General features: G+C 38.7%; 1 protein-coding gene across 20 annotated transcripts in view; it reads right to left on the bottom strand.

The window, feature by feature from the left end:
- The window catches only part of LOC136322824 (E3 ubiquitin-protein ligase TRIM39-like), a 243055-nt gene that overhangs the window by 162911 nt on the left and 54331 nt on the right, over window positions 1-25813 (bottom strand). For 11 of the 20 annotated variants that reach the window (XM_066254733.1, XM_066254828.1, XM_066254982.1 and 8 more), the window contains 9 exons: window positions 17535-17557; window positions 15794-15817; window positions 13452-13472; window positions 9927-9947; window positions 9511-9531; window positions 7584-7604; window positions 4125-4145; window positions 598-618; window positions 185-205 (listed from right to left, as the gene is read on the bottom strand). The exons of 3 other annotated variants lie outside the window; for them this stretch is intronic. In XM_066254733.1, coding sequence (XP_066110830.1) covers window positions 185-205; window positions 598-618; window positions 4125-4145; window positions 7584-7604; window positions 9511-9531; window positions 9927-9947; window positions 13452-13472; window positions 15794-15817; window positions 17535-17557 — 194 coding nt within the window. The remainder of the gene's footprint in view (window positions 1-184; window positions 206-597; window positions 619-4124; window positions 4146-7583; window positions 7605-9510; window positions 9532-9926; window positions 9948-13451; window positions 13473-15793; window positions 15818-17534; window positions 17558-25813) is intronic. 6 more of the 20 variants (XM_066255108.1, XM_066255547.1, XM_066254920.1 and 3 more) reach the window with 5 other exon arrangements.

Genomic DNA, 25813 nt, shown 5'->3' with positions numbered 1-25813 from the left:
TTCATTGATTGTGAGAGGAGAAATGGTGGGTCATCATGAGAGAAATTGAAAAGAAAATGAAAAAGACCAATTAGAGTTAAAAAGCCAAGACACTGAGACAAAAGGCAGGTGGTCACTGAGAGAGAAGACAAGGGACTAAGGAACAGACCAGAGAATGACCAGGGACGTGGCTAAGGGCACTTACCTCTTTCGGGTTCACTCTCGGCTGAAAAGGAAAAGAAAGAAATAAACCCCTCCAAGTGAAGACACAATATCAGGTAAATAAGAACACAGCAATGCGTCCCCTTTCCTAGATCACAGTGGAGCTCACACTGACTCAGATCTGTGAAGGTCAGAACCATCAGGCTCCAAGAGGACCTGTCACATCAGAGGCAGTGCTGTGTCCTCCCTTGTCCCCTGTGCCCCAGACACTAAGTCAGGAAGTAAAATGATGACGCTGTTAGGTCAGACATTTTGTAATGTGCAACACTAAGCATTCCCCTGTCACTGCACTGTCACCTTTTTCAGATAAAGAATATTTCACACATGAGATAGAGACTTAACTTGTAATGGGAAGCGGACAGTAGAGGTACCCGTCTCGATATAGTGCAATATTACCTTGATTTTTCTGAATTTGTTCTGAAAAAGAAAGAAAAGAAAAGATCAATGTTAATTTCATGAAAAAGAACCACAAAGAGAATTCAAATTTACTGATAAAGTTTAATTTGAAATTAACCAATCACACTTCAGATGAACCACAAACACAACAGATCACAGACAACCACCCCAACATACACCTGCACTCGAGATCAGAGCTCACTTTTGGCCACAGGTGTTCTATATAGTACATGAAATTATGAAAAATAAAGTGAATTTAGTAAAATAACATAAAATTTTAAAAATGTTGTTTTTGTTGTTAAAATTATGAACTAATCCTTTTGTGAAAATATTTTATTTTTTAATATTATAGAGAAAAAGAATAGAAGGCAGGAGTGAAGAGTGTGGACTCATAGCTGCTTCACTGTAGCTGTAGCTGCTGCCCTGGGAGCCGTGTCCGGGCAAGTCCAGGGTCGAACTGGCCACCTCAGTGTTCCAGGTCCATGCTCTGTCCACGGGGCCACCACAGGCCATGGTAAAGTTATTCTTGGTCTCTGCTTGTATAAGTAAATGCTGGGTTAGGTTCTTATGTGCGTCTATTCACAATGTTTTTATCCAACTAAAACTCTCAACATTATTGTATTAAGTGTCTGTTTTAAGTCAGGCCCAAATGAAACTAAATAAATCAGATGAAGGGAAAGAAATAATAATGAGGGAGGTTCTGAATCAAATGATCTGAGCTGTCCTTGGAGAAAACTTACAACCAAAATATTTAAAACTATCTACACTTGTAGACATGCTGTTGATAAAATTTATTTGATAGAAAGGCTCTATCTTTTTTATTTCAACAAGAGGACAATTGGGGCCTGACCTGTGGTGGCGCAGTGGATAAAGTGTCGACCTGGAAATGCTGAGATCGCCGTTTCGAAACCCTGGGCTTGCCTGGTCAAGGCACATATGGGAGTTGATGCTTTCTGCTCCTCCCCCCGCCTCTCCTCCCCCCTCCTCTCTAAAATGAATAAAGAAAATTAAAATTAAAAAAAGAAGACAATTGGGGAGGTATTAATGTGAGAAACTGAACAACATGTGAACACAGGGAATCAGAGCTGGAAGAATAAGACACTGAGACAAAGGCAAATGGTCACTGAGAGCGAAGACAGGGGATAAGGAACAGGTGAGGGAAGGACAGGGAGGTTATTGGTACTGACCTGTCTCCTGTTCACTCTCAGGAGAAAGGGAAAAGGAAGAAATGAACAAATCATTCCAAGTGAAACAGATTATCTTGAATAAGGAAGAAGAGAAATCAAATCCCTTTTGTAGTTCACTCTGGAGCACACATTGACACATATTTACAAAAGTAGTAACAACAAGATTCCAAAGGACACGTCACTCATTGGAGGTAATACTGTCACCTCCACTCTCCCTTGTGCACAAGACACCAGATCAGGAAATAAAGCCATGCGGGCGTTAGGTCAGAAATTCTGGGATGTGCAACACTAAGTGTTCCTGTCAGTGGACTATCAACTTTTTGTTTGTTTTTTAAAAACACATGTATTCACACAGGAAACATGGACTTCACCTGCGATGAGGAGTGAACAGGAGAGACACACATCTCCACAAAACAGGTTTTGCTGCACTCCTCACATGACTCCTGCTCTGTGCATAGAGGGATATACAGTGTGTCCGTAAAGTCATGGTGCATTTTCTGACCAGTCACAGGAAAGTTACAAAAGACGATAGAATGTGAAATCTGCACCAAATAAAAGGAAAACTCTCCCAGTTTCATACCTATTCAGTGCAGTTCACTGTGGGCTCACGCACACATTTTTTAGGGCTCCTTAGGTAGCTATCCCATATAGCCTTTACAGACTCATCACTGACTGATGGCCTACCAGAATGGGGTTTCTCCACCAAACTGCTGGTTTCCTTCAACTGCTTATCCCACCGAGTAATGCTATTCCTATGTGGTGGCGTTTCGTATAAACACACCGATATTCACTTTGTACTTTGGTCATGGATTCGAATTTATTGAGCCACAGAACACACTGAGCATTCCTCTGTACCATCCACATCTCGACTGACATGGTTGTGGGCTGCTCTGCTGTTTACATGGTGTTACATCATCATCTGCACATGCGCACATGCTGCCACATCATCCTACAGAAACTGGAAGGGTTTTGTTTTTATTTGGTGCAGATTTCACATTTCTATCGTCTTCTATTGCTTTTCTTTGACCGGTCAAAAGTGCACCATGACTTTATGGACACACTGTAAATTCCCTAAAGACCATTCGTAAGGAAAAAATATGATTATCACTGGGATTAGAAAAAACTATTTTAAGTTTTGAATGAATAAATTTACTTTTTTTTGAAACATCATGATCAATTATTTTCTCATATTCTTCACATAAAAGGTGCAGATCAGAGATTTATCACTTTTCCATGTGCCTTAAGACACTTTATTGTTCTGTAAGTTGCTTAATGTAAAGTGCAGTTGTCATTTGATGCTGCTTTCAACAATAAAGCTGAAGAATAAAAAACGGGCACGGTTCAAATGACTTGGAGAGGTTTCTCTAAATATACGCACTCTAGTTGACCAATGTCTACCTGTTAAATTTAATTGTCTAACCCCCCCCCCAAGAAAGGGCATGATTGGATATAATTAAAATACAGAAAAAATTATGTAGATTATTTAGAGACCTTGGAACACCTGGGTCATATGATCAAGAACAATGGAAGAAGGACGCCCCACTCTGTCACATCTGACCAGTGAATGATAGAAGGTATTTATCATGACACAGGCTTTGGGGAAACAATGAGGAGAGACAATGGATGCTGATAGCTTGGAGTCATTTTTTTCTCAAAGGGTTTGGGAAGTACTAATAGTGTAATAATCGGACGTTAAACAGGGAATACCTCATATAAATGGTAAGTTTGAATATTTTCTGGAAATACACACATAATCATTTATATATATGCTCACTAATAGAAACCTATAATACATGTATATTTTAAGAATCAGCCTGACCTGTGGTATCGCATTGCATAAAGCTTCAATCTGGAACACTGAGGTTGCCAGTTTGAAACCCTGGGCTTGCCTGGTCAAGGCACATATATGGGAATTTATGCTTCCAGCTCCTCCCCCCTGTTCTTTCTGTCTCTCTCTGTCTCTCTCTCCTCTCCTCTCTCTCTGTATAATAAAAAAATGAATAAATAATAAAAAAAGAATCATGTATCCATGAGCTTAACACTCTTCATCTCATCAATGTCTTAATAGAACTGTGACAATTTACTGCAAGACAGAGCAGCCATTGTCTACGGGGAAATAGTTGTGTAAAATGACAAAAGGAGGAATGAGAAAGGATGGAAGGTAAGAAACAGAATTAGAGCTACAAATGGAAGAAATGCTGCTCGAACAGGGAGAGTGGACAATAGACATCTAGGAGGAGGACAGGCCAACGGAGGGCACTTGGGTAAAAAGGCCAGAAATTTCAAGGAGAGAAATAAACCAGGTGATTTCAAGTGGATTAAGAATGTCAGTACTCTTACCTAGCTTTTCTCTAACATGTCCTGAAAAAGACAAAAAAGAAAAGGTCAACGTCAATTTTATGGAAACAACCAAAAAATCATTGAAATTTACTGATAAATTAAAATTTAAAATTAGGTTTAATTTAGATGAAGACACAAACACATGTCAAATCACACATGTCACCACAATCACACACCTACACACAGGCTCAGAGCTCACTACTATCAACAGATGTTCTACAGTAATAAAGAGTTGGAAATGAAGTTACTTTAATAAAATAATAAAAAATTATTAAAATATGAATTTTGTTGTATAATTAAAATTTTTTTAAAAAACTTTTTTATTTGTTAATATTACATAGAGAAGGGATGAGAGGCGGGAGGGAAGCGTGTGGACTCATAGCTGCTTCACTGTAGCTGTAGCTGCTGCCCTGGGTGCCGTGTCCGGGCAAGTCCAGGGTCAAACTGACAACCTCAGTGTCCTAGGTCCACACTCTGACCAGGGGCCACCACAGGCTAGGCTGAATATATTCTTGGTCAATTTCAAATATTCATGTTTCTGTTACTCTGTTAACTTTGTATGGTCATTGGATACTTTTAAACACATCAGTGAGTCTCACTGCTGCGGCAGTGACATGGTGCAGAGTGGCCACCACACTGTGGAAGGAGCAGTGAGACACAGCTCCTCCCAGTGACACGGGGTCAGGGGTCTGGGTGCTGCGTCCTCCATGTTTTTGTTCACGGACTGATTTTTAATCACACTGTGTCTGAGTTTCTGTTATAACTCATTTCTGAGTGAAGAATATCTTGACACTTATGGGTGTAGAATTGAAGAGAGAGAGAGAGGAGTAGGATTCTCTGACCGAGATTTTGTTTTTCACAGGAAGTTACTGAGCCTTTCTCTTAACTGAGAAACAAATATCTCAGCTCACACGGACGAGACAGGTTTTCTGCACATTGTAAAGAAGTGACTGAGAAAGCGTTACATCTGCTAATGGTTGTTTCTGCAAAGTGGTCAGCTCACACCCATTGCATAAATAGGGAATATATCCTGAAGATCCATTTCACTGAAATCATCACTACAATTATAAAATGCCACATGACATATTGGGACATAAATATTTAAAGTAAATAAAAGCATGACAGGAGGATACGTGACTGGGTGGTGAGCACACTGCCATTTACAGATGGGGTGTGAGAGAATGTTGCATTGCAATCCACATAGATCGATTACTCAATGTCACCCCAATAAATTTAATAAAAATTAAAACAATCCGTTAAGTAGCAGAAATGAAGCATATTTTAGGCATTCCGGAGAATTTTTATAATTATTCGTTCAATAGTTAAAAAAATATTCTTGATTTCTTTTCTCTCTATATGGACCACTGTGAAATATTTTTCATATTTAAAATGACATTTGCACATATATATATATATGTAATATATATATGTATTCCATTTTTATTGCAGTACCTTCATTGTACAAATTTGTTTCTATCACTGTAGCAATGTTATTGAAAGACTGCTTGAATAGACTTGTGTAGGTTATTACAGGATTAGGTTCTTATGGGTGTCAATTCACAATGTTTTTGTACATCTATTAATTCTCAACTTTATTGTATCTGAGTGTCTGTTTTAACTCATGTCTAAATGAAGCTGAGTGAATCAGATGAAGGGAAAGAAATGACAGTGAGGGAAGTTCTGAGTCAAATGACCTGAGCTGACCTTGGAGAAAACTTACACTCAGAAACTTTAAAAGTACCTATGCTTGCAGATATCTTAGTGATAAAATTCATTAGACAGAAAGGCTCTGTCTTCGTTATTTCAGTTGGAGAGGTAATAGTGGAAGAAACTGAGCAACATATGGAAATAGAGAATCAGAGTTGGGAGGTCAAAATACTGAGTGAAAAGGTAGATGATCATTGAGACGGAAAACAACAGTATAAAGAACAGATGAGAGAATGATTGGAAGAGTTGGTTATTGGTACTGAACTTCCTCCTGGTCACTCTCATGTAAAAGACAAAAGGAAGAAAGAAAGAAATCATTCCAAGTGAAAGCACACTATCTGGTAAGAAGGAGAAAAGAAATGAGCCCTTTCCTAGTTCACTGTGGAGCACACGGGGACCCATGTCTGTGAAAGCAGGAACCCTGAGGATCCAAAGGACACCTCACCCATCAGAGTCAGTGCTGTTCTCCCTCCCCTGTCCCTGTGCACAGGAAACTAAGTCAGGACATAAAGGATCACGGTGCTATGCTAGAAACGCTGGGGTGTGCAATACTAAGCGTTCTCATGTCCTGGGATTTTCACGTTTTTCAGATTAAAAAAGAAACGTATTCACACAGGAGACAAGGACTTAAGCAGCAATGAGGAAGTGAACAGGAGAGGCCCCATCATGAGAAAATGGGGTTTGTTGCACTCGTCATATAACACCTGCCTTTACACAAACAATAGATTCCTAAAGACCAATACCAAGGAAACAATATAGAGTTGTAATTGTTAGAAAAAGACAATTTTAAGCTGTGAATGATTAACTTTTCATTATTTTTGAAACATCATAATCAATTATTTTTCTTGTACCCTTCACATAAAAAGTATAGTTCAGAAATGAATCGCTTTTCCACTTACTTTAAGATAATTCTTCCTTCTGCAAATTGTTTATTTTTAAGTGCAGTTTGTCAGTTGATAACAGTGTCAACTCAATGTCAAAGGAAAAAAGACAGACATGGTTGCATATTTTTAAGGGCCAGAAATAATTATGTAAAATATTTAGAGAGCTTGGAACACCTGGGTCATTTGATCAAGGACAGTGGAAGAGGGACACCCCACTCTCTCACATCTGACCAGTGAGTGATACAAGGTATTTATCATGACTCAGGCTGTGAAAGGAAAATGGACAGAGACACTGAATGCTGACAGTTCGAAGGCTTTTTTCATAAGGGTTTGGAGAAATATCAGTGGCATAGTAATGCGCACTCAAATTTGTGATATTTGATAGAGGTCCTAGGTTTAAATATTTTCCTAACACACACACACACACACACACACACACAGATACATATATATCAATGTGAGTGTATCTGTGTGTGTATATGTCTGGGTATATATATACACACACACATATACATAAATATATAAATACTAAATCCATGTATCTTTCAGATTGAAACAGTTCATGTGACCAAATTCTTAATGAAAGTGTGGGAATTCCTGCAAGACTGATGTCACCAAAGTTCACAAGGCAATGACTGTGTAAAGTGATAAAAGAAGGCATGGGGAAGGATGAACAGGGTGAAACGGGAATCAGCAAAGCCCTGAATGGGAGAAGTGCTGTCTGAGATCAGGGGTGGGGACATCAGACATCTAGGGTGAGGACAGGCCAACAGGAGATGCTTGAATAAAAAAGCCAGAAACGTCAAAGAGAGATATTAACCAAATGTTTTTAAGTGGATGAAGAGTACAAGAATATCAGTAATTTTACCAAATTCTGTCCCAAATTCTCCTGAAAAAGAAGAAAAGAAAATGTCAACATCAATTTCACAGGAAACAATTACAAGAGGAATTCAAGTTTACTGATAAATCCAAATTTGAAATGAGGATAGTTTCAGATGAACACACAAACACATGCCGAATCACTCATGTTCCTCCAAAACACATGTGTACATAATAAATCAGAGCTCACTATTGTCCACAGGTGTTGTACAGTAAGTGAAACACTGGAAAAAAGTTAATGTAGTAAAATAATACAACATTTTAAAAAATATTGAATTTGCTCTTTAATTTATAAAATAATTGTATTTTTTCAGAAGATTTTATTAATTAATATTGTTGAGAAAAGAAATGAGAGGTTGGATCAAGGCGTTTGAACTCATAGCTGCTTCACTGTAGCTGTAGCTGCTGCCCTGTGTGCCCTGTCCGGGCAAGTCCAGGGACCAACAGGCGACCTCAGTGTTCCAGGTCCATGCTCTGTCAACGGGGCCAACACAGACTAGGTTGAAAACATTGTTGGTCACTTGAAATATTTATGTTCCTGTTATTAAGTTTGTGAGCTTTAGTATGGTCATTGGATGCTTTAAAAACATCAGAGAGTTCACTGCTGTAGCAGCGAAATCGTGCAGAGTGGCCACCACACTGTGGAAGGAGCACTGACACACAGCTCCTCCCAGTGCACAGGGTCAAGGGTCTGGGGGCTACATCCTCCATGTCTTGTCCATGGGTTGATTTTTTGTCATACTGTGTTTGAGTTTCTGTTTCACTCATTCCTGAATGAAGAATATCTTCATTCCTACAGGTGCTGAATTCAGGACAGAGAAAGGACTGGGATTCTCTGACAGAGATTCTGTTTCTCAGTGGACCTTACTGAGCCTTTACCTTATTTGAGAAACAAATATCTCAGCTCACATATGAGACAGGTTTTCTACGCAATGTAGAGTGCTAGCCAAAGTGCTTAATGTGCTAATGGTTGTTTCTGCAACATGGACACATCTCATCTATTCCATAAATAAATACAAAACCTTGAAAATCCATCCCACTGAAATTATCACTGCAAGTTACACATACTATGTTACATGTAGGACATAGAGTTTTAAAATAAATAGAAGGGTGACAGAGATCCATGACGGGGTGGGGAACACACCGCGACGTACACATGGGGTGTGAGAGAATCGTGCACCTGAGACCTGCATACATTTATTAACCAAGGTCACCACAATAAATATAAAAATACATAAAACCATGCTTTAAATATGAGAAGTAAAACATATTTTAAAAATCCTGTAGAATTTTTAAAATATTTGATATTTTTAAATAAAATCATATTTTATATTTTCACTCTATATGAAGCACTATGATATATTTGTCATATTTAAAATAGTCTTTTGATGCTTCTTTATATAAATGTATTCTATTTTAATTGCAGTACCTTCACTGTACAAGTCACTGAAAGACAGCTTGCATAGGTAAATACAGGGTTCGTTTTTATGTGAATCTATTCATAACATTTTGGTCCACCTAGTAATTTTCAGCCATATTGAACCTGAATGTCTGTTTTAACTCATGTCTGAATGAAGCTGAGTGAATCAGATGAAGGTACGAAATGACAGTGAGGGAGGTTCTGAGTCAAATGACCTGAGCTGTTCTTGGAGAAAACTTGCACTCAAAAACTTTAAATGTTTCTAAATTCTAGATATCTTAGTGATAAAATTCATTTGACTGAAATGCCTTGTTCATTGATTGTGAGAAGAGAAATGGTGGGTCATCATGAGAGAAATTGAAAAGAGAATGAAAAAGACCAATTAGAGTTAAAAAGCCAAGACACTGAGACAAAAGATTTGTGGTCACTGAGAGAGAAGACGAGGGACTAAGGAACAGACCAGAGAATGACCAGGGACGTGGCTAAGGGCACTTACCTCTCTTGGGTTCACTCTTGGCTGAAAAGGCAAAGAAAGAAATAAACCCTTCGTTCCAAGTGGAGACACGATATTGGGTAAATAAGAACACACAATGCATCCCCTTTCCTAGATCACAGTGGAGCTCACACTGACTCAGATCTGTGAAGGTCGGAGCCATCGGGTTCCAAGAGGACCTGTCATGTCAGAGGCAGTGCTGTGTCCTCCCCTGTCCCCTGTGCCCCAGACACTAAGTCAGGAAGTAAAATGATGACGCTGTTAGGTCAGACATTTTGTAATGTGCAACACTAAGCATTCCCCTGTCACTGCACTATCACCTTTTTCAGATAAAGAGTATTTCACACATGAGATAGAAACTTAACTTGTGATGGGAAGTGGACAGTAGAGGAACCCATTTTGATATACTGTAATTTTACCTTTATTTTTCAGAATTTGTTCTGAAAAAGAAAGAAAAGAAAAGATCAATGTTAATTTCTTGAAAAAGAACCACAAAGAGAATTCAAATTTACTGATAAAGTTTAATTTGAAATTAACCAATCACACTTCAGATGAACCACAAACACAACAGATCACAGACACCCACCCCAACATACACCTGCACTCGAGATCAGAGCTCACTTTTGGCCACAGGTGTTCTATATAGTACACAAAATTATGAAAAATAAAGTTAATTTAGTAAAATAACATAAAATTTTAAAAATGTTGTTTTTGTTGTTAAAATTATGAACTAATCCTTTTGTGAAAATATTTTATTTTTTAATATTATAGAGAAAAAGAATAGAAGGCAGGAGTGAAGAGTGTGGACTCATAGCTGCTTCACTGTAGCTGTAGCTGCTGCCCTGGGTGCCGTGTCCGGGCAAGTCCAGGGTCAAACTGGCCACCTCAGTGTTCCAGGTCCACGTTCTGTCCACGGGGCCACCACAGGCCATGGTAAAGTTATTCTTGGTCTCTGCTTGTATAAGTAAATGCAGGGTTAGGTTCTTATGTGCGTCTATTCACAATGTTTTTATCCAACTAAAACTCTCAACATTATTGTATTAAGTGTTTGTTTTAAGTCAGGCCCAAATGAAACTAAATAAATCAGATGAAGGGAAAGAAATAATAATGAGGGAGGTTCTGAATCAAATGATCTGAGCTGTCCTTGGAGAAAACTTACAACCAAAATATTTAAAACTATCTACACTTGTAGATATGCTGTTGATAAAATTTATTTGATAGAAAGGCTCTATCTTTTTTATTTCAACAAGAGGACAATTGGGGCCTGACCTGTGGTGGCGCAGTGGATAAAGTGTCGACCTGGAAATGCTGAGATCGCCGTTTCGAAACCCTGGGCTTGCCTGGTCAAGGCACATATGGGAGTTGATGCTTTCTGCTCCTCCCCCCGCCTCTCCTCCCCCCTCCTCTCTAAAATGAATAAAGAAAATTAAAATTAAAAAAAGAAGACAATTGGGGAGGTATTAATGTGAGAAACTGAACAACATGTGAACACAGGGAATCAGAGCTGGAAGAATAAGACACTGAGACAAAGGCAAATGGTCACTGAGACCGAAGACAGGGGATAAGGAACAGGTGAGGGAAGGACAGGGAGGTTACTGGTACTGACCTGTCTCCTGTTCACTCTCAGGAGAAAGGGAAAAGGAAGAAATGAACAAATCATTCCAAGTGAAACAGATTATCTTGAATAAGGAAGAAGAGAAATCAAATCCCTTTTGTAGTTCACTCTGGAGCACACATTGACACATATTTACAAAAGTAGTAACAACAAGATTCCAAAGGACACGTCACTCATTGGAGGTAATACTGTCACCTCCACTCTCCCTTGTGCACAAGACACCAGATCAGGAAATAAAGCCATGCGGGCGTTAGGTCAGAAATTCTGGGATGTGCAACACTAAGTGTTCCTGTCAGTGGACTATCAACTTTTTGTTTGTTTTTTAAAAACACATGTATTCACACAGGAAACATGGACTTCACCTGCGATGAGGAGTGAACAGGAGAGACACACATCTCCACAAAACAGGTTTTGCTGCACTCCTCACATGACTCCTGCTCTGTGCATAGAGGGATATACAGTGTGTCCGTAAAGTCATGGTGCATTTTCTGACCAGTCACAGGAAAGTTACAAAAGACGATAGAATGTGAAATCTGCACCAAATAAAAGGAAAACTCTCCCAGTTTCATACCTATTCAGTGCAGTTCACTGTGGGCTCACGCACACATTTTTTAGGGCTCCTTAGGTAGCTATCCCGCATAGCCTTTACAGACTCATCACTGACTGATGGCCTACCAGAATGGGGTTTCTCCACCAAACTGCTGGTTTCCTTCAACTGCTTGTCCCACCGAGTAATGCTATTCCTATGTGGTGGCGTTTCGTATAAACACACCGATATTCACTTTGTACTTTGGTCATGGATTCGAATTTATTGAGCCACAGAACACACTGAACATTCCTCTGTACCATCCACATCTCGACTGACATGGTTGTGGGCTGCTCTGCTGTTTACATGGTGTTACATCATCATCTGCACATGCGCACATGCTGCCACATCATCCTACAGAAACTGGGAGGGTTTTGTTTTTATTTGGTGCAGATTTCACATTTCTATCGTCTTCTATTGCTTTTCTTTGACCGGTCAAAAGTGCACCATGACTTTATGGACACACTGTAAATTCCCTAAAGACCATTCGTAAGGAAAAAATATGATTATCACTGGGATTAGAAAAAACTACTTTAAGTTTTGAATGAATAAATTTACTTTTTTTTGAAACATCATGATCAATTATTTTCTCATATTCTTCACATAAAAGGTGCAGATCAGAGATGTATCACTTTTCCATGTGCCTTAAGACACTTTATTGTTCTGTAAGTTGCTTAATGTAAAGTGCAGTTGTCATTTGATGCTGCTTTCAACAATAAAGCTGAAGAATAAAAAACGGGCACGGTTCAAATGACTTGGAGAGGTTTCTCTAAATATACGCACTCTAGTTGACCAATGTCTACCTGTTAAATTTAATTGTCTAACCCCCCCCCCCCAAGAAAGGGCATGATTGGATATAATTAAAATACAGAAAAAATTATGTAGATTATTTAGAGACCTTGGAACACCTGGGTCATATGATCAAGAACAATGGAAGAAGGACGCCCCACTCTGTCACATCTGACCAGTGAATGATAGAAGGTATTTATCATGACACAGGCTTTGGGGAAACAATGAAGAGAGACAATGGATGCTGATAGCTTGGAGTCATTTTTTTCTCAAAGGGTTTGGGAAGTACTAATAGTGTAATAATCGGACGTTAAACAGGGAATACCTCATATAAATGGTAAGTTTGAATATTTTCTGGAAATACACACATAATCATTTATATATATGCTCACTAATAGAAACCTATAATACATGTATATTTTAAGAATCAGCCTGACCTGTGGTATCGCATTGCATAAAGCTTCAATCTGGAACACTGAGGTTGCCAGTTTGAAACCCTGGGCTTGCCTGGTCAAGGCACATATATGGGAATTTATGCTTCCAGCTCCTCCCCCCTGTTCTTTCTGTCTCTCTCTGTCTCTCTCTCCTCTCCTCTCTGTATAATAAAAAAATGAATAAATAATAAAAAAAGAATCATGTATCCATGAGCTTAACACTCTTCATCTCATCAATGTCTTAATAGAACTGTGACAATTTACTGCAAGACAGAGCAGCCATTGTCTACGGGGAAATAGTTGTGTAAAATGACAAAAGGAGGAATGAGAAAGGATGGAAGGTAAGAAACAGAATTAGAGCTACAAATGGAAGAAATGCTGCTCGAACAGGGAGAGTGGACAATAGACATCTAGGAGGAGGACAGGCCAACGGAGGGCACTTGGGTAAAAAGGCCAGAAATTTCAAGGAGAGAAATAAACCAGGTGATTTCAAGTGGATTAAGGACATCAGTACTCTTACCTAGCTTTTCTCTAACATGTCCTGAAAAAGACAAAAAAGAAAAGGTCAACGTCAATTTTATGGAAACAACCAAAAAATCATTGAAATTTACTGATAAATTAAAATTTAAAATTAGGTTTAATTTAGATGAAGACACAAACACATGTCAAATCACACATGTCACCACAATCACACACCTACACACAGGCTCAGAGCTCACTACTATCAACAGATGTTCTACAGTAATAAAGAGTTGGAAATGGAGTTACTTTAATAAAATAATAAAAAATTATTAAAATATGAATTTTGTTGTATAATTAAAATTTTTTTAAAAAACTTTTTTATTTGTTAATATTACATAGAGAAGGGATGAGAGGCGGGAGGGAAGCGTGTGGACTCATAGCTGCTTCACTGTAGCTGTAGTTGCTGCCCTGTGTGCCGTGTCCGGGCAAGTCCAGGGTCAAACTGTCAACCTCAGTGTCCTAGGTCCACACTCTGTCCAGGGGCCACCACAGGCTAGGCTGAATATATTCTTGGTCAATTTGAAATATTCATGTTTCTGTTACTCTGTTTGTTAGCTTTGTATGGTCATTGGATACTTTTAAACACATAAGTGAGTCTCACTGCTGCGACAGTGACATGGTGCAGAGTGGCCACCACACTGTGGAAGGAGCACTGACACACAGCTCCTCCCAGTGACACAGGATCAGGCTATGAGTGCTGCATCCTTTATGTTTTTAACCACAGGTTGGTTGTTAACCACACTGTATTGCAGATTCTGTTCTTGCTCATTCTTGAGTGAAGACCATCTTAATACTCCTGGGAGTTGAATTCATGACAGAGAAAGGAGTGGGATTCTCTGACGAACATTTTGTTCCTCACTGGACCTTACTGAGCTACTTTACTTCTAATCAAGAAAATAATATCTTGGCTCACATTAGTGAGCAAGTTCTTTACACACTGTGAGGAAAAGGAAGCAAATGTTCTATATCTTCAAATGTTGTTTCTGCAAGGTGGCCAAGTCTCAGATTTTCCATACATAAAGAAATTGCCTTAGAACTGGATTTTATTGAAATCATCACTACAATTATAAAAATACCATGTGACATGTGATGACATAAATATCTAAAACATATAAAAAGGTGACAGAAAGATACATGACTGGGCCCTGGCCGGTTGGCTCAGCGGTAGAGTGTCGGCCTGGCGTGCGGGGGACCCGGGTTCGATTCCCAGCCAGGGCACATAGGAGAAGCGCCCATTTGCTTCTCCACCCCCACCCCCCTCCTTCCTCTCTTCTCTCTCTTCCCCTCCCGCAGCCAAGGCTCCATTGGAGCAAAGATGGCCCAGGCGCTGGGGATGGCTCCTTGGCCTCTGCCCCAGGCACTAGAGTGGCTCTGGTCGCGGCAGAGCGACCCCCCAGAGGGGCAGAGCATCGCCCCCTGGTGGGCAGAGCGTTGCCCCTGGTGGGCGTGCCGGGTGGATCCCGGTCGGGCGCATGCGGGAGTCTGTCTGACTGTCTCTCCCCGTTTCTAGCTTCAGAAAAAAAAAAAAAAAAAAGATACATGACTGGGTGGTGAACACACTGCCATGTACACATGATGTGTGATAGAATTGTGCTCCTCAGATCTACACAGTTTTATTAACCACTATTACCCCAATAAATATTTAAAACAATTTAAAATAAAAGAGAAGAATTTTATTTAATAAATTGTGTTATATTTTTAAATGTTTTGGAGGTTCTTTAATTAAAATATTCATGATTCCTATTCACTCTACATGGACCATGATCAAATATTTGCCCTATTTACTATAGTATTTTTATGTTTCTATATATGTATGCATTCATTTCTATTTGTAGTTCCTTCACTGTACAAAGCTGCTAAAACTAATACACAAGAGTTACTGAGAAACTGCTCTTCCAGATAAACACAGGAGTGGGTTCTAATGTGCATCCATTCACAATGTTAGTGGCCCTCGATTAATTCGCAACGTTATTGTATCTGAGTTTTTGTTTTAAGTCATGTCTGAATGTAGCTGAGTGATTCAGATGAAGAGAAAGAAGAAAGGAAGTTTAGGGTCAAAAGACCTGAGCTGTCCTTGAGGAAACTTACACTCAGAAACTTTAAAAGTACCAAAACTTGCAAATAAGTTAGTGATAATATTCATTTGACCAAAAGGCTTTGTTTCGTTAATTTTAAAAAGGCAAAGACAGAGGTAATAATTGGAGAAATTGAGGAGCAACTGAAGTGGTTATCAGAATGGGAGGATCAAGAACTGAGACACAGGTAGCTGGTCCCTGAGAGAGAGGACAGGGGATGAGGGACAGGTGAGGGAGGACAGGGCAGTAGATCATCGGTACTTACTTTTTTCCTGTGCACTTTCCTCGGCTGAAAAGAAAAGAAGAAATGAAAAAGCATTCATTCCAAGTAAAAACAGAATATCAGAAAGGAAGAAGAACAGAAATGGGCCCCTTTCCTAGTTCACTCTGGAGCACACGGGGACCATGTCTGTGAAAGCAGGAACCCTGAGGATCCAAGGGAAACCTCACCCATCAGAGTCAGTGCTGTTCTCCCTCCCCTGTCCCCTGTGCACAGGAAACTAAGTCAGGAAAGAAAGTGATGAATGTGGACTAAAATTCTGACTTGTGCAATACCAAGTGTTCCTGTCACTGGACTATCGCCATTATCAGCAGAAAAACAAATGTATTCACTGGCAGGAAAGTTACTTCAGCAGTGATGGGATGTGTACCGTAGAGACACCATCTGTCCCAACCTGTTTATGTTGCACTAGTCATATGACACCTGCTCTGTGCATTAGAGCGGTGGTCCCCAACCTTTTTTGGGCCACGTACCATTTTAATGTTAGAAAATATTTTCACTGACCAGCCTTTAAGGTGGGAAGGATAAATGTATCACGTGAGTAAGACAAGTGTCAAGAGTAAGTCTTAAATGGATGTAACAGAGGGAATCTGGAATATTTCAGACTTAAATATAAATAAAACGGAAATAATATGTTATTTATTCTTTCTCTGTGGACCGGTACCAAAAGACCCACGAACTCGTAACGGTCCGCCGCCCGGGGGTTGGGGACCGCTGCATTAGAGGGATATATGTCTAAAGACCATTCCTTATAAAACAAAAATATAATTTAAATTGTCATTAGACAAATATACTGTTAAGGTTTGTATGATTAAGGTTCTTTTTTGTGAGATATATCATGGTGAATATTGTTTTCTGTGTTCTTCACTAGTTATGTAGAGATCAGATATTTATTACTTTTGACCTCATCTTAAGGTATTACATCCTTTAGAAAATTGCTTATTGTTAAGTGCTGTTTGGTATATGTAAACTGTGTCATCAATAATGAGAAAGAATAAGAAATTGCCATGTTTGGACATTTTAAAAGGTTCAAAAAATTGGGTAAAATACTTAAAAGCTTCAAACACTGGGTCATATGATCAAGGACAGTGGAAAAGGGATGCCCCACTCTGTTACATCTGACCAGAGAATGATGTCAGGTATTTATCATGACACAGGCTGTGAGAAGACAATGGACAGAGACACCGAATGATGATTTCAAAAACTGTTCTCTGAAGGGTTTGGAGAGGTATCCATTGCATAGGAATGGACACTGAAATTTAGAAAATTTGAATAATGTCCTAAGTTTGGCATTTTCCAAAAATACACACATACACACAGATATCTATATAAACTAATATGTAAACTAATATCTGTATGTGTATATCGATGATATATCTATATATATTAAACACTGTGTATCTGTCAGTTTGAAACCTTTTTTCTCACCAAATTCTGCATGAAACCGTGACAATTCTCTGCTTGATTGCTGCAACCAAAGTTTACAGGGAAATAGCTGGGTAAAATGAGAAAGAGATGTAGGAAAGGATAAAAGACAATGATACAGAGATCAACAGACCCAAAGGAAAGAGGTGCTGTCTCAGAATCATGTGGGAGGGACAGCAGATGTCGAGGAGGAAGACAGACCAATGGAAGGAACTTGGATAAAAGCTGGGAAATGTCAAAGAGAGAAATAATGCAGATGTTTTCAAGTGAATTAAATGTAAAAGTATATCCGTAATTTTACCTGATTGTCCCTTAAATTCCTCTGAAAAAAAAAGAAAAGAAATTGTCAATTTCATGGCAAACAACTTCAAATAGAATTAAAATGTGCTGATAAATTCAAATATAAAATTAGGTTAATTTCAAATGAACACACAGACACACACACACACACCCCAAATCACAAATTCCTACCCAAACACAGCGGCTCAGAGGTCACTATTGACCACTGGTATTTTACAGTAAATAAAATGGAGGAAAAGGTTGTTAAATTAGTAAAATAATATAGAAATGTAAAAAATATTTATTTTGCTGTTTAATTTATAAAATAATTGTTTTTTAAAAAATATTACAGTGAGTCACCCTAGAGATGACGTCAGAGTAATGGCGGGTTAGGAAGCGATACCAACAAATCTCCCCCAAAACTCAACAAAATCTTCAACCAGAAACAGAAAAACCTATCCTTGGAGCCTCTAGATGTTTCGCAATACACCTGAAGGTATGGTCGAGAGAAAAATTGGCTAAATATATAACCAAACCCCTAAGGAAATAGGGAGTAAGAAATGCTCTGCCTTCCTCACTAACCTAAACAGGGCAGCTTTCACTGGGAACTGAGAACATAAAAACTAAGGGGGGCGAAGGGGGTGAACAGATCCAGGCTGCAGCACAAACGGCCGAACCAGGCTGTGGCACAGAGATCCAGGCCAAGGAAAAACTGTTCCTATGGCAATCCGGGCAATACAAGCTAACACTCGTGCCAAACCCAGACAAAAAAAGATAAGTGGGGCAGCCATTATCCCTGACCCCCTGGTCGCCGCGCGCAGATAGTGGGCGAGAGATTCCTTCCAAAGCCCCGGGAGTGAGCGCCTGTGTTATCCCACACAGAGGCAGAGTCAGAGGCCTTTGTATGGGCCGAAAGCAGAATCTCCAGACCGCCCCAGCACCCTGGGAAAGCCGCACAAAGGGACGGAGTGAGAACTAATTCCAATGCTGGAACTTTTCTGTGCAGGCAGGGGTCTCACTCAAAGGGTGAGGCGGCTGGCCTGATATCCTGGTCTGCGCGCGCAGATAGTGAGCGAGACATTCCTCTGAGTGCCTCGGCAGTGTGCGCCCATGTTATTTCACAGAGGGGCAGAGTCAGGGGCCTTTGTATGGGCTAAAATTGGGATCTTGGGCTGCCCCAGCACCTTGCAAAAGCCGCACACGGGGACGGAGCGAGAGTCAATTCCAACGCTGCAACTTTTCCATGCGGGTGGGAGTTTCACTCAGAGTGTGAGACTGCCGGCCTGATATGCTGGTCTGCATGCACAGATAGTGAATGAGAGTTTCCTCCAAGCGCCCCAGGAGTGGGTGCCCGCCCATGTTACCGGACAGAGTGGAAGAGCCAGAGGTCTTTGAGTGGGTGGAAGCCTAGCCTGATTATGCTAGCAGCTCTGACTGACTGATCCTTACCCAGAGCCTTGTGCTGAGTAGAAATAGAGTGGGGAGTTGCCAGCTCTTTGAGCCTCTTACTATCCAGGCAGAAGCAGCAGCAACCCCATAGCTAGATTATCAGGCTACTAATTGAGGAAGGAAAGACTTGGAGAAAGGCTCCAGGAACACGAACTCTCTCACTGTCGGAGCGTATAAATGCTAATGAGCCTCGACTGCCAACGAGACTAAAGCACAATACATGACATCGCCATAGAGACTTATCAACTGCACACCTCTACCTGAGCGTGCCAAAGGGGCAGAACCCGGGGTACAGAGTCACCGACCAGGAAGAGGGACAGAAAAGAAAAAGCAAGAAGATAACCTCTCAAAATCAAGAATAATCCGCAGACTTTATAACCTATCCCATTTTATTACATTTGTTCGTTTCTTTCTCTTATCTTTATTCTTGATATTTTTTTTTCCTCCTCCAATTTGGTCGATTAACTCTCTGCTGGTCTTACACTCTCCTCTCCTTTACCTGCACTACCCAAAAGTGTGACATCTCCCATTATCTTTTCTTTCCTCTTCCTTTCTCTCTATGAGGGTTGCACTCTAAAACCCTTAACTCTCTCTCTCTCTCTCTCTCCTCTTTTTTCTTTTTTCTTCTTTTAGTGGTTCCCTCTTTTTTTTCTCTTTCTCTCTCTCTCTTTCTTTTCTCCCTCTATATTAGTTTCTTCCTTTCTCCTTTATGTCTCCTCTCATTCAAACCTCAATAATGAACAAATTATCTTATCTGGGACTCAAACTTATGTTTGTGGCATTTTAGGGGGGGGTTACTTCACCTTTTTAACTCACTAGCAGTGCTCCCATCCCTGGCTCTCCATTTTATCTAGTTCTTGTTCCACTAAATACAATAGTAATTTTTTAATTTGTCCCCCCATTTTCCTGTTTCCCCCTTATTCCTCTCATCATACCTCTTAGTCAACCAACACCTAATAGCAAATCATTTCATTCTTGACCCAAATATTTTCATTATTTGCTTTTTGTGGGTCCATACCCCATTCTGTTTTCTTTTTTTTCCTGCCCCTTTATTACTTTTCCCCAATTCAGGCCCTCCATTACAGGCATTGTTTGTTCTATTTAATACAATATAATTCACAGTTCACCACAAGATTTTCTCAAAAAGAGGGGAAAGGAGAGGAGAGGAAAAAAGGAGGGGGGAATACTTTCCTTTTTTAATTTTTATTTTATTTTATTTTTCTTTATTTTATTATTAATTTTTTTAAAAAAAACAATTCTTTGATTTTTTATTTTTTTAACTTTTTATTCTTTATTAAATCTCATTAATACTATCAATAAAACCACCCTCAGATGCCGTTAAGGAAGAGAAAGTCAAATATCATGGACACAAAAGAAAGAGAGATAACACAGCTAGATGAGGAAAAATCTATGGAGAAAAAATTTAATATATTGGAAACCTTGGAGCTAAATGACTGAGAATTTAAGATAGAAATCCTAAAAATCCTCCAAGATATACAAGAAAACACAGAAAGGCATTTTAGGGAGCTCAGAAAACAACTCAATGAACAAAAAGAATATATTTCCAAGGAAAATGAAACTATAAAAACAAATCAAACAGATGAAAATCTCAATTCACGAGCTGAAAAACGAGGTAACAAGTTTAGCTAATAGAACAGGCCCGATAGAAGAGAGGATTGGTGAAATAGAAGACAAGCAACTTGAGGCACAACAGAGAGAAGAAGAAAGAGACTCAAAAATTAAAAAAAAAATGAGATAGCCCTATCAGAATTATCTGACTCCATCAAAAAGAATAACATAAGAATAATAGGTATATCAGAGGGAGAAGAGAGACAAAATGGAATGGAGAACATACTCAAACAAATAATAGATGAGAACTTCCCAAGCCTGTGGAAAGAACTAAAGCCTCAAATTCAAGAAGCAAACAGAACTCCGAGTTTTCTTAACCCCAACAAACCTACTCCAAGGCACATAGTAATGAAATTGGCACAAACCAACGGCAAAGAAAAAATTCTTAAGGCAGCCAGGGAAAAGAAGAATACAACATATAAAGGAAGGCCCATTAGATTATCATCAGATTTCTCAGCAGAAACTCTACAAGCTAGAAGAGAGTGGACCCCAATATTTAAAGTCCTGAAAGAGAAGAACTTTCAGCCACGAATACTATACCCATCAAAGCTATCCTTCAAATATGAAGAAGAAATAAAAACATTCACAGATACAAAAAAGATGAGGGAATTTATCATCAGAAATCCCCCACTCCAGGAATTACTAAAGGCGGTTCTCCAATCAGATAAAATGATCAAAAAAAAAAACAAAGCCACAAGTAAAAGCTTCAAGAAGAACACAATAAAACCAAATTTAAACTGTGACAACAACCAAAAGAAAGGGGGGAAGAGAATGGAGATTAACAGTAGCAAAGGACGACGGAGTGCAAAAGTTCTCACAAAATAGTGTGCTACAATGAACAGGGTAGGAACTCATTTCATTACTTAAAGGTAACCACCACTGAAAAAACCACCACAGAAGCACATGAGATAAAAAAAAAAATAGCAACGGAGGAAAGATGTATGGAATACAACGATAGAAAAACAAAAGATAGAAAAACGAAAGAGAAGGATCAAACAAGACACAAAACTAACCAAAAGCAATCTATAAAATGGCAATAGGGAACTCACAAGTGTCAATAATTACACTAAATGTAAATGGATTAAACTCACCAATAAAAAGGCACAGAGTATCAAAATGAATTAAAAAATAAAATCCAATTGCATGCTGCCTACGGGAAACTCATCTAAGTAACAAGGATAAAAATAAATTCAAAGTGAAAGGCTAGAAAACAATACTCCAAGCAAATAACATTCAAAAAAAAGCAGGTGTAGCAATACTCATATCTGATAATGCTGACTACAAGACAGCAAAAGTACTCAGAGACAAAAATGGCCATTTCATAATGGCTAAGGGGACACTGAATCAAGAAGACATACCAATTCTTAATATATATGCACTAAACCAAGGAGCACCAAAATATATAAGACAGCTAATTATTGACCTTAAAACAAAAACTGACAAAAATAAAATCATACTTGGAGACCTCAATACACCGCTGATGGCCCTAGAACGGTCATCCAAATGGAGAATCAACAAAGATATATTGGCCTTAAACAAAACACTAGAGCACCTGGATACAATAGACATCTACAGGAAATTTCATCCCAAAGTGACTGAGTATACATTTTTCTCTGGTGTACATGGATCATACTCAAAAATTGACCATATGTTGGGCCACAAAAAAAATATCAGCAAATTCAAAACAATTGAAGTTGTACCAAGCATATTTTCTGATCATAAAGCCTTGAAACTAGAATTTAACTGCAAAAAAGAGGAAAAAAATCCCACAAAAATGTGGAAACTAAACAACATACTTTTAAAAAATAAATGGGTCAAAGAAGAAATAAGTACAGAGATCAAAAGATATATACAGACAAATGAAAATGACAAAACAACATATCAGAATCTATGGGATGCAGCAAAAGCAGTGATAAGAGGGAAGTTCATATTACCTCAGGCATATATGAACAAACAAGAAAGAGCCCAAGTGAACCACTAAACTTCACACCTTAAGGAACTAGAAAAAGAAGAATAAAGACAACCCAAACCGCCGAGGAAAGGAGATAATAAAATCAGAGCAGAAATAAATGAAATAGAGAACAGAAAAACTATAGAAAAAATTAATAGAACAAGGAGCTGGTTCTTTGAAAAGATCAACAAAATTGACAAACCCTTGGCAAAACTTACCAAGGAAAAAAGAGAAAGAATTCATATAAACAAAATCCAAAATGAAAGAGGAGAAATCACCACGGACACCGTAGATATACAAAGAATTATTGTAGAATACTATGAAAAACTTTATGCTACTAAATTCAACAACCTAGGAGAAATGGATAAATTCCTAGAACAATACAACATTCCTAGACTAAGTTAAGAGGAATCAGAAAGCCTAAACAGACCTATTAATAGAGAAGAAATAGAAAAAAACATTAAAAACCTCCCCAAAAATAAAAGTCCAGGGCCTGACGGCTATATCAGTGAATTTTATCAAACATTCAAAGAAGACTTGGTTCCTATTCTACTGAAAATTTTCCAAAAAATTGAAGAAGAAGCAATACATCCAAACACATTTTATGAGGCCACCATAACCCTCATACCAAAACCAGGCAAGGATGGCACCAAAAAAGAAAACTACAGACCAATATCTCTAATGAATACAGATGCTAAAATACTAGCAAATAGAATACAACAACATATTAAAAAAATAATACAAGGCCCTGGCCGGTTGGCTCAGAGATAGAGCGTCGGCCTGGCGTGCGGGGAACCCGGGTTTGATTCCCGACCAGGGCACATAGGAGAAGAGCCCATTTGCTTCTCCCCACCCCCCAACTCCTTCCTCTCTATCTCTCTCTTCCCCTCCCACAGCCAAGGCTCCATCGGAGCAAAGATGGCCCGGGCACTGGGGATGGCTCCTTGGCCTCTACCCCAGGCACTATAGTGGCTCTGGTTGTGGCAGAGCGATGCCCCGGAGGGGCAGAGCATCTCCCCCTGATTGGCAGAGCATTGCCACTGGTGGGCGTGCTGGGTGGATCCCGGTCGGGCGTATGCGGAAGTCTGTCTGACTTTCTCACCCTGTTTCCAGCTTCAGAAAAATACAAAAAAAATAAATAAATAAAAAATAATAATACATCATGATCAAGTGGGATTCATCCCAGAATCTCAAGGATGGTTCAACATACGTAAAACGGTTAACGTAATACACCATATCAACAAAACAAAGAACAAAAACCACATGATCTTATCAATAGACCAAGAAAAGGCTTTTGATAAAATACAACACAATTTTATGTTTAGGACTCTCAACACAATGGGTATAGAAGGAAAATATCTCAACATGATAAAGGCCATATATGATAAACCCTCAGCTAACATCATATTAAATGGCACTAAACTGAAGCCTTTCCCCGTTAAATCAGGAACAAGAGAGGGTTGTCCACTCTCTCCACTCTTATTTAATGTGGTACTAGAGGTTCTAGCCAGAGCATTCAGACAAGACAAAGAAATAAAAGGCATCCATATTGGAAAAGAAGAAATAAAGGTATCACTTTTTGCAGATGATATGATCCTATACATTGAAAAACCCCAAATAATCCACAAAAAGACTACTAGAAACAATAAGCCAATACAGTAAGGTCGCAGGATACAAAATTAACATACAGAAGTCAATAGCTTTTTTATATGCCAACAATGAAACAATTGAGAACAAACTCAAAAGAATAATCCCCTTCACGATTGCAACAAAAAAATAAAATACTTAGGAATAAACATAACAAAGAATATAAAGGACTTATATAATGAAAACTATAAACAATTTTTAAGGGAAATTGAAAAAGATATAATGAGATGGAAGAATATTCCTTGTTCTTGGTTAGGAAGAATAAATATAATCAAGATGGCCATATTACCCAAAGCAATATACAAATTTAATGCAATTCCCATCAAAATTCCAATGACATTTTTTAAAGAAATGAAGCAAAAAATCATCAGATTTATATGGAACTATAAAAAACTCTGAATAACCAAAGCAATCCTAAAGAAAAAGAATGAAGCTGGGGGCATTACAATACCTGACTTCAAACTCTATTATAGGGCCAGGACAATCAAAACAGCATGGTATTGGCAGAAAAATAGACACTCAGACCAATGGAACAGAATAGAAAACCCAAAAATAAAACCACATATATATAGTCAAATAATTTTTGATAAAAGGGTGAACAACACACAATGGAGAAAAAAAAGCCTCTTCAATAAATGGTGCTGGGAAAACTGGAAAGCCACATGCAAAAGATTGAAACTGGACTACAGTTTGTCCCCCTGTACTAAAATTAACTCAAAATGGATCAAAGATCTAAACATAAGACCTGAAACAATTAAGTACATAGAAGAAGACATAGGTACTCAACTCATGGACCTGGGTTTTAAAGAGCATTTCATGAAACTGACTCCAAAAACAGGAGAAATGAAGGCAAAAATTAATGAATGGGACTACATCAGACTAAGAAGTTTTTGCTCAGCAAGAGAAACTGATAACAAAATAAACAGAAAGCCAACTAAATGGGAAATGAAATTTTCAAAGAACAGCTCAGATAAGGGCCTAATATCCAAAATATAAAAAGAACTCATAAAACTCAACAACAAACAAACAAACAATCCAATAAAAAAATGGGAAGAGGACATGAACAGACACTTCTTCCAGGAGGAAGTACAAATGGCCAACAGATATATGAAAAGATGCTCATCTTCTTTAGTTATTAGAGAAATGCAAATCAAAACTGCAATGAGATAGCACCTCACACCTGTTAGATTGGCTATTATTAACAAGACAGGTAATAGCAAATGTTGGAGAGGCTGTGGAGAAAAAGGAATCCTCATTAACTGTTGGTGGGAATGTAAAGTAGTACAACCATTATGGAAGAAAGTATGGTGGTTCCTCAAAAAACTGCAAATAGAACTACCTTATGACCCAGCAATCCCTCTACTGGGTATATACCCCCAAAACTCAGAAACATTGATACGTAAACACACATGCAGCCCCATATTCATTGCAGCATTGTTCACAGTGGCCAGGACATGGAAACAACGAAAAAGCCTGTCAATAGATGATTGGATAAAGAAGATGTGGCACATATACACTATGGAATTCTACTCAGCCATAAGAAATGATGATATCGGATCATTTACAGCAAAATGGTGGAATCTTGATAACATTATACGAAGTGAAATAAATAAATCAGAAAAAAC

This window comes from Saccopteryx bilineata, chromosome 1 (assembly GCF_036850765.1).
Source record: "Saccopteryx bilineata isolate mSacBil1 chromosome 1, mSacBil1_pri_phased_curated, whole genome shotgun sequence".
In the NCBI taxonomy this organism is placed as follows: domain Eukaryota; kingdom Metazoa; phylum Chordata; class Mammalia; order Chiroptera; family Emballonuridae; genus Saccopteryx; species Saccopteryx bilineata.
Note: the sequence above shows the minus strand (reverse complement) of the source record. Positions and strands in the feature narration are given on the sequence as shown.